General features: G+C 42.8%; 1 protein-coding gene and 1 long non-coding RNA gene across 6 annotated transcripts in view; one reads left to right on the top strand and one right to left on the bottom strand.

Moving 5' to 3' along the window:
• The window catches only part of LOC124274358 (Kv channel-interacting protein 4-like), a 462,530-nt gene that overhangs the window by 270,965 nt on the left and 177,676 nt on the right, over window positions 1-13,889 (bottom strand). Inside the window, exon 1 of one of the 5 annotated variants that reach the window (XM_046709726.1) lies at window positions 11,053-11,666. The exons of the other annotated variants lie outside the window; for them this stretch is intronic. Within the exon in view, the coding sequence (XP_046565682.1) occupies window positions 11,053-11,122 (70 nt within the window). The 5' untranslated portion in view covers window positions 11,123-11,666. Of the gene's footprint in view, window positions 1-11,052; window positions 11,667-13,889 lie in introns of those variants that run through there. 5 annotated transcript variants of the gene reach the window in all.
• The window catches only part of LOC124274360, a 38,417-nt gene continuing 36,193 nt past the window's right edge, over window positions 11,666-13,889 (top strand). The window contains exon 1 of the long non-coding RNA XR_006897922.1: window positions 11,666-11,969. This is a non-coding gene — a long non-coding RNA (uncharacterized LOC124274360). The remainder of the gene's footprint in view (window positions 11,970-13,889) is intronic.

The raw sequence follows: 13,889 nt of genomic DNA, 5'->3' as shown, positions 1-13,889 counted from the left end.
GACTCTCTTATTGACACACCGTCTCACTGATTGATCTACTAACTCACTCACCAACCAAACCTCTAACTCACCCACTGATCAACTCCTATCTAACGTCCCTCTCCACCCACTCACTCATCAACCCACCATCAAACTCACCATTACATTCCCCAACCCCACTCCTTACTGACTCTCTTATTGACACACCATCTCACTGATCAAACCACTCACTCACTCACCAACTAAACCTCTAACTCACCCACTGATCAACTCCTATCTAACATCCCTCTCCAATAACTCACTCATCAAAAAACCATCAAACTCACCAATCCATTCAGCCCATCCCCCCCACACCCACACCCACACACACTCCCACCTCTCTTACTGACTCTCTTATCAACGCACCATCTCACTGATATATCCACTCACTCACTCACCTACTCATTCACTCACTCACTCATCCATTTGACAAAACCATATTCAGCCTTCCATCCATAGTTATATCCTTACCTTCTTGCTTACTTTCCATCATCCAACATATAAACATGCAAGCAATTTCTCCAATTAAGCTGTGACCTTGAAGTGACTCCATCACTAGTAGAAGCCAGACATTAACATCAACGACCAGTCCGGGATGCACCAGTTATTAAAGCATATAATTAACTTTGCAGTGAATCATGGTTCTGTCATACCATCAATGACGCAAGTCACTTTATGTACATAGATCATGATCCAGAATTAATTATTGCATTTTAGACTGCCAATTGTTCCATGTACCTTTGTGTTGTGTCATTTTCTTTCCGCTGTAATTACTTGTCTGATAATGCTATCAGCAATATTCCTGCAAGAGGATCACAGACTGAATAATCTATTCTGGACTTGACAATCCACTGATTGATGATATGAGGAATATTCATCTGTTGGTGTATGACGACACTCAATGACACCATGTCTGACAGAGTGTCAAATTGTTTGAAAAGTATATAGGTTGCTTGCGACAAATTGTAACCAAGAATCATCACAGATTACAGTTATTTTCTCACACGTCAAGATATCAGGAACAAGCCAAGCAGAACTACTACCATCCCTCATTCAGGACTTCCATTTTCTTTGGACAAAACAGTTCCTCCATCAAGATGTGGATATCCCACATGACACAAGTTCTGAAACATCTCCATCTTATCTGTGTCCAACATGGACATTTAACGTCCATATTCCTGCTACTTGACTTCATGGCAGATCCTAATTACTGCCGTGGTGTAGTGGTTAGAGCGTCCGCCCGGAGAGTGGAAGGTCGCGGGTTCGATCCCCGACCGCGTCATACCAAAAGACGTTAAAATATGGTACTTGTTGGTCCCTGCCTGGCGCTTGGCATTAATGGGTACAACAAGGACTGGTCGGCTCGGAGTCAGTATAATGTGTCTGAGTGGGGTATTCATGCTTCACTGCGGCATGGTATCTCAGTGGGCTAGCACTATAAAACCAGCTTAAGTCTGGGCTAGTACAATCAGCCGCACATACACATACACACGCATGCACGTCGTCATATAAGATGCATCTTGTATGTTGAAAAACCATGTTCAAAGTATCTGACACTATTATTCATTAGGCCTGCATGATATTACCAGTATACCGGTATATCGCAATACGCTTTTCAAACGATACAGATTGCAATATTTTTCTGGGAACTGGTATTTTGGGTAAGAACATATATGAGGTTTTTGAGATTATCTTTATGGTTTGAATTATAATCTACACAGACTTTCATTCACAACAAATGTTTTCCTTCGTTATTCAATGACAAAACGGCATACTGCAAAACTATAAATTGTATAAGAAAGAAAATAGAATCCCTGACTAAGCAACCTAAGTTTGGGATTGCCGTTATCAGAACCATAACATATATGTATAGAGACTTAGAATGTTGAAACTAGGATCAACATGTACAATTAGTAGCACATACTGTCAAACACTTAAGCTCCCAATATATCGCAATATGCATCGCAATACGGGTACCTGAATCGCAATAGATTGCAATAATTTATTTGCCGATACACAGCCCTATTATTCATAATATGGATCTATATTAGTCACACATAATAGATAAATTGTTGATGTTACTGAGTGCAAAGTTTACACAACTGTACTCACCTAGAAGAGGTCTTTTAGCTACTTTAGTTTGGGCAGCACTTATCATTTTTCAAACAAACGGTGAAACAGGACGATGTGAACTCTTACCCCATCTGAACTGACTGTTGTGTACCAACATCTACACATTACAAATCCTCAAAGTAAAGTTTATTTCAGTTTAATGTCTGCTATTGATTTAACAGTGATATTCACCAGCACTTGGTGTATTGTATCTCCTGTCATTATAGTGTAGGAGCTGACCGCCTGACTTCAACAGGTAAACAGGTAAATACGGTTCAATACCTGTCGGCGGCATCTGGGATAATCAATACACTATTTAGGAGTGTGAGGACGCATATCAAAAGGGTCAGTTGTGTATGTATAATGTACTCCATAAGTTATACTCCATGTCATCAGACGGAATTGTGTAACATTTCAATTACTTGGTCTATCAGAAATCAACATTCACATTTTCTCCTTATGTCAAGTACCAATGATTGAACAGAAGGAAATGTAAGGAATTGTCTGCATTATACTGACAGAAACATGTTCATAATAAGGATATATCATAACAAAGGTAGTAGACAGCGTATAGCTCACACACTCACACAGCTTTGTGTCTGTAAGTTAATGTGGGCGAGAACCAACCAAACCTATGACAAAGTATGACCAGAGCATGGCAAGAGTGAGTGAGTGAGTGAGTTTAGTTTTACAATGTAATTATGCAACATAGCTTGCTCAAATGGTTTATTACAATTTTTATGCTGGGAGTGCTGGTTGAAAAGATTCATATTGTATAAAGCAATATTACTCTCAGAGCAATGAATGTGTGAGGCATCAAACATTATATATAAGTGCCATTGTCACAGGGATATGGACATACGGTTCATAGTACCATCAGTCCTGAGCGTTATGTTTTGCTTTATGATGACTGGTTAGGTTATACCTTTTGTCCTATAATACTATTAATTATTTGCCAAGGGGAACAAAATAGTGACGCTGTCTTCCATTATCATGTTATCACAAATTATTCTTTGTGATGTTAAATGTGATGACAATGGAAAATGAGCTCTGTCTCCATCTGAGGTCAGAAGAGGTGGAGGGGTAGCCTAGTGGTTAAAGCATTTGCTCATCACGCAGACGACCCTATGTTCGATTGACCAAATGGGTACAATATGTGAAGCCCATTTCATTGCTAAAGGTGGTGTAAAAGCAAACTCACTCACTCACTAAACCACATATTTCTACAGATTCTCAAAACAACAATGAAGGTCACAACCAGCTTGCAAATCAGAATGTTCTTCAGGATTTAATGCTGAAAGTCCCTTGCCAGGGATCAGTATTTGCAATCACTTCTCTTGGGACAGATCATTCTCAATCCCTGGTAGTTGGAGAACAATTGCTATATTGCTATACCACATTCTTTGCACCACCATCAGAGATGCCAACCCTAATTAAGCCCAATTAGTATTTTGGCCAAAAACTGATGCAAAAATTAGTAGTTTTTGCCAAACTTGGTATTTAACTTTTCCAAAGAATTTTCATAATAAATAAAAAATGTAAATGTACAGTCTAAAACCTTGTTATTAACATTGTACTCACCTAAATCAGTAGCAAGTATCCACATATAGCTTGATAATGAATAAATTGTGGTTGAAATTTATTGTGTATGGTATGTATGGCATTTGATAAAAAAAATTAATGTATTATTTTTAAAAATTCTTATATTTTTACTGCTATCATAGTCGCATATTTGGGGTGGGGGTGGGGTTGTTGTTTTTTTTGTAATGAATATGATAAAATCATATGGGTTGGCATCTCTGCACTATTTCCTCAGCTGAAGTTACAAGTTATTCATCGACTGAGAGGTGTCTTGAAAATGAACAAGTAACGTCAGTGCCACATTACGAAAGAATACAGAATAACTGACAGATATAAGTAAGTGTACGGAGATCCTTTTGCCTCACTTCATTAGAAGACAACCATCTAAATGATATCTGATATGTCGGCATTACTAATTACATTGGACTAAGCTGTGCCAGAACACAGAGCAAACATGAACAATAATATACAAGTTGATTCCGTAAGAGACGGTGGTGAACTATGCAAATGGTGCGGAGATCGACTCGAGGGTCAGCACCAAGCATCAGATACTAGACAATCATATCCTCAGAGGGATCTACATTCAGAAACAGAACTCCTCTCTGATTGTGTCACTGGCTGACGGAAAACTGTAATTATGCATACAAACAACAGACAGACACAATGTACTCAGCCCCCTCCAGGGCTACAAATCACACTAGTATCCATTGTGTGGCAGCTATTTAATCATCATAGGCCCCAACCATGAATAATGAGCATTGAACCCCATCTGAGGATACAATACTACAAGACACTCGTCCACTCATAACAGAATAATCCCAGGCTGGTTGACTGTAATCAGTTTAAGGGGGTTCCCATATTTCTTATCTCACACTAATCTGTCTTAACTGACCCAGGAACAATGTACATCAACTCAACAAACTTTAGAAACTAAACTAACAAATAACAGTTTCCATAAAAACTTTGTAGACACATCAACAAATACACTTATTACTTCTGTTTTTTCAAAATCAACTTATGGTTTCTAATTTTGAGTTATTTCCATGGATTGCATCAATCTAACAAAGTTTCTCTGTAACATATTTGAAAACAACTTCCTCCCACATGTTGTCAATAGCCGATGCTGTCACCTTCAATGATGAAATTACTTCTTTTTACTTCATATTGTTTTTCTGTTAACCTCATCAAAACTTTTCATGACGATAGCATGGGTTATCAGAACAACCCTCTACATTTGTGACTCTGTGTGTGTGTGTGTGCGTGCATGCATGCGTGTGTGAGCATGCACAGGTTTGACTGTGTGTGTGTGTATGTGCGCATGTGCGGGTGTACGTGCATGCCTGCGTGTGTCTGTGTGTATTGGTTAGTGAGATAGTTGTTCAATGCTTCGGACGATATTCCAGCTATATAACAGGGAATGTAAGCAACTAAATCTGGACCAGACAATCCAGTGGTTGTCGTGGGAGTAACTATCTACACTGTCGGGGCACAATGACATGCAGTCTACCAGCCAATCACCCGACCTCCCAGTCCATTTAGTCGCCTCTTGCGACAAGCACAGGTTGCTGGAGATGTCAGTCTTGCTCTTGAACTCGTGATGAGTACATCTGAGTGATTAAAGAACGTAACTGTGCACAAGGAGGTGCTGCTGCTAGGACACTTGGGCCCCTCCAACGTGACGGAGAAACAAGCACAAATCCATTAGACATTGACACGTTAATCTCTGAGGGTGAAACCATAAATGGCTTTATGCAGTATTTCAGGCAATTATACTGAAACATCAATAGGAACATTTTCAAACTATCATTATGACAGAATCAAGAGATTTTATCAAAATAACCCCAGGCTTCATAATCACTTCATATTACCAGGAAACTCATCTTGAATGTTTGCCAAATTGAGTAATCATCTAGAACAATTTCACCATGTTTTATGTAAAGATTCTGAAGTTGCTGTAGTGTGGGTTGTCTCTGAAAGCTGTAATGTGTAAATGTTTGGTAATCTCAATGTAACATTTCAGAAAAATCATGGTGGCTCATAAATAATCTATCCCCACGAAGAAATAACCTGGCATCTCTTAAGGCTCCACATGTGAGAGAGTGCGTTGAGTGGTTGAGTGAGTGGTTGAGTGGTCAAGTGAGTGAGTGAGTGAGTGGTTGAGTGAGTGAGTGAGTGAGTGGTTGAGTGAGGTGGTTGAGTGAGTGGCTGCATGAGTGAGTGGTTGAGTGGTCAAGTGAGTGAGTGGTTGAGTGAGTGGTTGAGTGAGTGGTTGAGTGAGTGGTTGAGTGGTCAAGTGAGTGAGTGGTTGAGTGAGTGGTTGGGTGAGTGGTTGAGTGGTCAAGTGAGTGAGTGGTTGAGTGAGTGGTTGGGTGAGTGGTTGAGTGAGGGGTTGGGTGGTCAAGTGAGTGAGTGGTTGAGTGAGTGGTTGAGTGGTGGTTGAGTGAGTGGTTGGTTGAGTGGTTGAGGTGAGAGTTGAGTGGTTGAGTGAGTGGTTGGTTGAGTGGTTGAGTGTGTGGTTGAGTGGTTGAGTTAGGGTTGAGTGAGTGGTTGAGTGAGGGGGTTGAGTGGTGGTTGAGTGATTGAGTGAGTGGTTGAGTGGTTGAGTGAGTGGTTGAGTGAGTGGTTGAGTGAGTGGTTGAGTGGTCAAGGTTGAGTTGAGAGTGGTTGAGTGAGTGAGTGGTTGAGTTGAGTGAGTGGTTGAGTGAGTTGAGTGAGTTGAGTGGTTGAGTGAGGGGTTGAGGGTTGAGTGGTTGAGTGGTTTGAGTGGTTGAGGGGTGAGTGGTTGAGTGAGTGGTGGTCGAGTGGTTGAGTGGTTGAGTGAGTGAGTGGTTGAGTGGTTGAATGGTTGAATGAGTGAGTGAGTGAGTGAGTGGTTGAGTGAGAGCGCTCTGTTTGTGAGTTGTTTGCTTCTGCACTCAGCAATAATGAAGTTATATAATTGTTATCTGAGAATAATCAAATTCGAACCACGCAAACCAGCGATTAAGATCACGAGCATCAATTTACCCAACTGTAATACGATGATATTTATCAATCAAGTCAGCAGACTTACCTCCTGATCTATCAAGCTAGTAATTAAAACAAACATTGGCAGCTAACAAGTTCAGCTAACCTGTAACAAGTCAGCGAGCCTGACCACCCGATCCTTTTAGTTGCCTCTTATGACAAGCATGAGTGAGTGAGTTTTATACCACTTTTAGCAACATTCCAGCAATATTAATGGCAGGGCTTCACACACGTCAAGCATGAGTGAGTGAGTTTTATACCACTTTTAGCAACATTCCAGCAATATTAATGGCAGGGCTTCACACACGACAAGCATGAGTTGCTGAAGATCAATTCCCAGTCTGGAAGATGATAAGCATAGATGACACTGATATCCTGACATACCAATGGTTTAGACACAGACAACCATGTTAACCATTCTTACCCAGAACACCCATGGGGGTATGAGACAAGCAGCTCAGGAACTGTAACATATACAGATATATACTGTCAATGCCAGGGAATAAACTGTCTTGATTACCTATCAAAACAGATTCCTCTGGGCATAAAAGTCAAAACAGCATATTATATGATCAGTGATGACACCAGGTGTTGGGCAATGGTCCAATGCTGTCATATGCTTCATGACTATAAACATGCGAGTCTCCAGGGGCCACATTCTACATGACTATAAACATGTGAGTCTCCAGGGACCACATTCTACATGACTATAAACATGTGAGTCTCAAGGGGTCAGTCAGTCGGCATGGCACTACATCACAGAGATGATTAAGTCACTTGATTTAACCTTCTACAAAAGTCTAATGAGAGAGCAGTGGGATCCCATCTTAATTTCATACTGAAAGATGACAGGAAACTAATTGCATGGTTCTCCTATGAGACTCCACTTGAGAATGCAGTTCCTGTAATTAAACAAGATGGATGTGGCAGATTTCTTTTGGTAGTCAAGGAGGCAAAACATTCAAGTCGCCATGAAACTTTTGAACAAGAGAAAAAAATTTAAAAAACAATGCAAAAAATATTTTAAAAATTCAGCTGAAAGTATGCTCATGTTCTCAGTTTTGTTTAAACCTTAAATTTTAGATCCTTTGTCCTGCATTTCTGTTTGCTTGTTGTTGTTCCACCATGGAGTAGGTATGTAACAGTGACCTTTAAGTAATCAGGGCCTAGATTTTTGAAGCTCTCTTAGCACTAAGATAGTCGTAAGTGCGATACATTAACATTAACTTACGACGATCTTAACGCTAAGAGAGCTTCGAAAATCTAGGCCCTGGTCTGGCCAGACAAACCAGTGGTTGATATAGTGAGCAACCATCCATGCTGTTAGGAAGACATATACTATATTAACACAGTCCCAGAGCCACATAACCCAATCCATTTAGTCACGTCTTATGATCAGAGTTGGATGCTGGTTCGAGCATTTCCTACCCAGTATCCCCACAGAACACTAAGAATCCTGACAGCACAACCAGAATCCTAGTTATACTACAGGGCCTAGATTTTCGAAGCTCTCTTAGCGTTAAGATAGTTGTAAGTTAATGTTAATGCATGGCACCTATGACTATCTTAGCGCTAAGAGAGCTTCGAAAATCTAGGCCCAGGAATAGATTGTAGGGAACTAATTCTAATCTAGAATGATAATGGTACTATGTACAGGCATGTTATGTGGAGCACCAGCACCAGTTCTAACCCAGAATCAATAGTTCTAACCTGCAATCCCCACAGAAAGTGACCAGATATGGGCTGCACACATTGTACCCATGTGCGAATCGAACCTGGGCCTTCGGCATGACAAGCAAACACTTAAACCACTAGGATACCCCATCGCCCACACAGATACTGGAATACCAGGCAGTCTTTGAGTTACACCATCTGATAGATCATTTGGTTTTAACCTCAAATCAGAATAAGAACCAAATCAGGAGATCCTTACACAAAGTAATTGATGCAACTCTGCACTTTATGCTGTGTCATGAGTGAATGAGTTAGTTTGGTTTTACGCCGCTTTTAGCAATATTCCACCAATATCACGGCGGGGGACACCAGAAATGGGCTTAACACATTGTACCCATGTGGGGAATCGAACCCGGGTCTTCTGCGTGACGAGCGAATGCCTTAACCACTAGGCTACCCCACCGCCCCTGCTGTGTCATGAGCTACAGAGCATACAATTAAGAAAATCATATTTTATAAAGAATTGCACAGTATCTCGCTTGTATATATTCACTACACTGAAATCGCTGAAATATACAGTATTAATGGGAATACTCTTTCCAATATTATTTATCCACTGCCAATTTATACATGTGCAAATAATAGCTAACATATATATAAAATATTAATGAAAGTTATTTATTGTGGCACTTCCTCACTGACTACAAACAAAAAGGAGATGAGAGACTACCTCTTGATCCTCTCACACAATGTACTGAGTAAGTGAGTGAGTGAGTTTAGTTTTACGCCGCTTTTAGCAATATTCCACCAATATCACGGCAGGGGACACCAGAAATGGGCTTCACATATTGTACCCATGTGGGGAATCGAACCCGGGTCTTCGGCGTGACGAACGAATGCTTTAACCACTACGCTACCCCACCGCCCCGACACAATGTAATGAGAGAAGAAGGAAAAGTATAAGTACTATCAGGCTTGTTCAAATTTAAATCAATAGATATACAATGATCAGAAGAACTATATTATGTGTTTATCAAACACAGTCAACTCATAGATGAATCTTAAACATCAAAATGGAAGCACTAAACATCTACCAGTTATAACAGTAATTGAGCATTTAGTCACACTTCAGTACCGGAATTATCATCCTTATCACACATGGCAACAGCTTTGGCCAGAGCGCCTAGACTACCACTGACGCCAAGCTGATACAGAGGAGCGTGGGACGATCACCTCACGATACACCTATAATTGTCTCCTTCCATAGTGAACCCATGTATTGACTCCACTTAGGTGCATGGGGGATTTCCCTTAACAGAAAAATCGCAATGTGTTCAGAATTTTCTGCCTCATTGAGTGTTCTGTGATTGTGGCGACATTTGACAATAGGATGTACCTGATCAATACTTGTACATGTGGTAATGTTGTCTTCTGTCACCAGCAGGGTATGTAATCTCCCCTAACACAGGCTCACAACAAACTCACAGTCACTATAGCGTACATACGATCAATATACATGAATGAAGGCGCCAACACCTACCAAAGTCTCATCACCGCTCTTGTCCTCTTTCACAATGCTATCATTGTCCGTGAAAACAATAGATCTACTAAGATGATTTATTCCTTTTCATCTGGTTCATGAAATGCTCAATTGGCCATATACCAGCCATATAAAACAAAAGGAGACGGTACTAATGGAAATGGTAATTATATTATTACTATTTACAGTGCAAAGTACATAAACTCTGCCTTCAAACCCATCCTTCGGAACACACAGATTCCAACACCATTACCTGTGTAACAGTATCAGCTTCCTGAGCGGTATGAGGCATCCATGGTTTCATAGCACAACCTTCCTGGTTATCCCACCGGGTACCCACTAAATATATCACATTTGTTGTTCTTACTGTTGATCACTCTAAGAGAATGAATTAGACAGAGGGAGTGTGTTCATGTGATTGCTATATACTAGTGAGTGAGTGAGTTGAGTTTTATGCCGCTTTTAGCAATATTCCAGCAATATCCACCAGGGGACACCAGAAATGGGCTTCACATATTGTACCCATGTGGGAATCGAATCCGGGCCTTCGGTGTGACGAGCAAACACTTTAACCACTAGGCTACCCCACCGACCCTTGCTGTGTACTAAGCAATGTAGCAGCTGTACCACCTCAGCATGGAAACAAGTCACTTGAATCCTTGAAACACAAAAATCTATGCCTCTTGACATGAGCTATGGTATATATGGTAAGATTGACAGAGGTGGCAGAGTCCTGTCTCAAATGACACATGTTTCCATGTTAGGTCCCATATGTCTACATGTTAACCCATTTTTTCCCCTTTACATAACAATACTCCTCGCGTTATTAGTAATTCAGGAAACAGCTGGACGTGAGAGGTCTATACAGGCTGGACGTGAGAGGTCTATACAGAGGCACACAATGGCTGTCCACTTCCTACCCATCAGGTACAGGATGGATTCCTGGGTACATTAAGTGAAACTCGTCTTCATTTGCCAGTATATCAAGTCAATCAACTAGCAACACTGACAGTAAGATGCTTGTTTATGTTGTGAAATAAGTTTGTGAGTGATACCTGACCGAGCTGACAAGGATGCTGAAATTACATGGACATACATAAAACATAGGAACAATAACTCACCAACATCGAAGACATAGCGATCAACCAATCGCACGATTCCCCGTACACTCCAACGACACAAGCGGTTCATTGCCAATGCAAAACATGGACAGCCCCGTCAACACAAACTTCTACAACTATCAGCGCAGTTTCCTTCATTTAGAACCATCACACATGACAGGATAACAGCTGAACCCAGCCAGGGTTAGACCACCTCACAACATCGTGTGAAGATGAACAACATTTGACAACTTCAAAACTTGTTTAGGTAATCCAGAGTCAGGATAATTCCATGATGGCACCATACATTCAAACAGATGTGGCATATATGTGTTGCCAAGTGTGCTGGTTCCAGCCGAAGCTGCCACTACAATGTTTCCACTGTGCTCCCCGACACACCTTAATGGGCTGTCAAGTGATTAGTGCAGGTTACCATAGAAATCAAACCGGAATTTCTATAAAGTGATCAGCATGAATCGTATATGACGGGCAGCCTGTGAGTCCCTCCAGCTGACTCCACCTTGTCAATGGCACCTCCTCCGTAAAGTCCCAAATGTTAATTTGCTTGTCCCTCTGATGAAGCTTGTGTTGTTCCTAAGGCACCTGCTGTCTCCTCATCTGGCACTCAACACAGATCAATATTACTGCACGCTCTCCGATACACACACTTGTTGCTCTTAGCACTGACTCGTAAAAAAGGAACTACATAACAGACAAATGATTAGTCCATCCATGGTAGTCTTTCATCTCTGTTTCATGAAAATAGTCATCGCTGAGAGCTGAATGTATGGCTTTAGTGCAACAGCTTATAGGTTGTGATTGAAACCCGTGAGCAGACAGTCATAAGTCGATAACAGTTTGGTGGCAGCGACGGTGACCAGCTGGATGTTCAACAGATGACAGGGGAGGATACTGGGCACTGGGGCCTCCATCAACAGGTAGGCAGTGTTCATCAACTAGATACATCACTAGACTCAGCGAGGTGATAAGTGTCTTGCTGAGGGCACATGGCTACAAATCTGGGAATTATTGCTTGGATAAATGGTTTGTGCTCTACATAAGCCCACTGGGGCTACTCATGGAAGAGTGGGCATTTGTAAACACATCCTCGGACTGATTTACACTACATGGAATGATGCTATAACATCCTTACTAGAGGCTGTAGGAGCAGCCAGGTGTTCTGCTGTATAGTGTAATCATTGTATACACAACTGTCACCTTGTATCACTTGGCCTCTGTGTCTGTGTGTGTGAGTGCATGTATGCGTGTGTACATGTGTTTGTATGTGTGTGTGCAAGTGCGTGCATGTTTTAGAGTAAGTGAGTTTATGGATCCATTCACTAGGCTATACCACTATGCAGCTTTCCAGTTGTTGGTGGGACCAAGGAGTAATGGGTGGGGACCAAGGAGTAATGGGTGGGGACCAAGGAGTATTGGGTGGGGACCAAGGAATATTGGATGGGGACCAAGGAGTATTGGGTGGAGACCAAGGATATTGGATGGGTTCACAGGGTATTGGGTGGGGACCAAGGAGTATTGGGAGGAGACCAAGGAATATTGGGTGGGGACCAAGGAGTATTGGGTGGGGACCAAGGAGTATTGGGTGGGACCACCAAGGGTATTGGGTGAGGAGACCAAGGAGTATTGGGTGGGGACCAAGGAGTATTGGGTGGGGACCAAGGAGTATTGGGTGGGGACCAAGGAGTATTGGGTGGAGACCAAGGAGTATTGGGAGGGGACCAAGGAGTATTGGGAGGGGACCAAGGAGTATGGGTGGAGACCAAGGAGTATTGGGTGGGGACCAAGGGTATTGGGTGGGGACCAAGGAGGGTATTGGGAGGAGACCAAGGAGTATATTGGATGGGGACCAAGGTATTGGGTGGGACCAAGGAGTTGGGTGGGGACCAAGGAGGTATTGGGTGGAGACCAAGGGTACCAAGGAGTATTGGGGGGACCAAGGAGTATTGGGTGGAGGGACCAAGGAGTATTGGGTGGGGACCAAGGAGTATTGGGTGGGGACCAAGGGAGTGGGTGGGGAAGGAGTATTGGATGGGTGGGGGGGACCAAGGAGTATTGGGGGAGGGGACCAGGGATGTATTGGGTGGGGACCAAGTGAGTTGGATGGGTTCAAGGAGTATTGGTGGAGACCAAGGAGTATTGGGTGGGGACCAAGGAGTATTGGGTGGGGGGTATTGGGTGGGGACCAAGTATTGGGTGAGGACCAAGGAGTATTGGGTGGGGACCAAGGAGTATTGGGTGGGGACCAAGGAGTATTGGGTGGGGACCAAGGAAGGGTATTGGGTGGGGACCAAGGAGTATTGGGTGGGGTTCACAGGAGGACCAAGGAGTGTGGGTGAGGACCAAGGAGTATTGGGTATTGGGGGGAGGAGACCAAGGAGTATTGGGTGGGGACCAAGGAGTATTGGGTGGGGACCAAGGAGGTATTGGGTGGGGACCAAGGAGTATTGGGTGAGGGACCAAGGAGTATTGGGTGGGGACCAAGGAGTATTGGGTGGGGACCAAGGAGTATTGGGAGGGACCAAGGAGTATTGGGTGGGGACCAAGGAGTATTGGGTGGGGACCAAGGAGTATTGGGTGGGGACCAAGGGGTATTGGGTGGGGACCAAGGAGTATTGGGTGGGGACCAAGGAGTAAGGGTGGGGACCAAGGAGTATTGGGTGGGGACCAAGGGGTATTGGGTGGGGACCAAGGAGTATTGGGTGGGGACCAAGGAGTATTGGGAGGAGACCAAGGAGTATTGGGTGGAGACCAAGGAGTATTGGGTGGAGACCAAGGAGTATTGGGTGGGGACCAAGGAGTATTGGGTGGGGACCAAGGAGTATTGGGTGGGGACCAAG

The sequence above is a fragment of the Haliotis rubra genome, unplaced genomic scaffold (genome assembly GCF_003918875.1).
Source record: "Haliotis rubra isolate DU_JTF1 unplaced genomic scaffold, ASM391887v1 Scf19, whole genome shotgun sequence".
Lineage (NCBI taxonomy): Eukaryota > Metazoa > Mollusca > Gastropoda > Lepetellida > Haliotidae > Haliotis > Haliotis rubra.
Note: the sequence above shows the minus strand (reverse complement) of the source record. Positions and strands in the feature narration are given on the sequence as shown.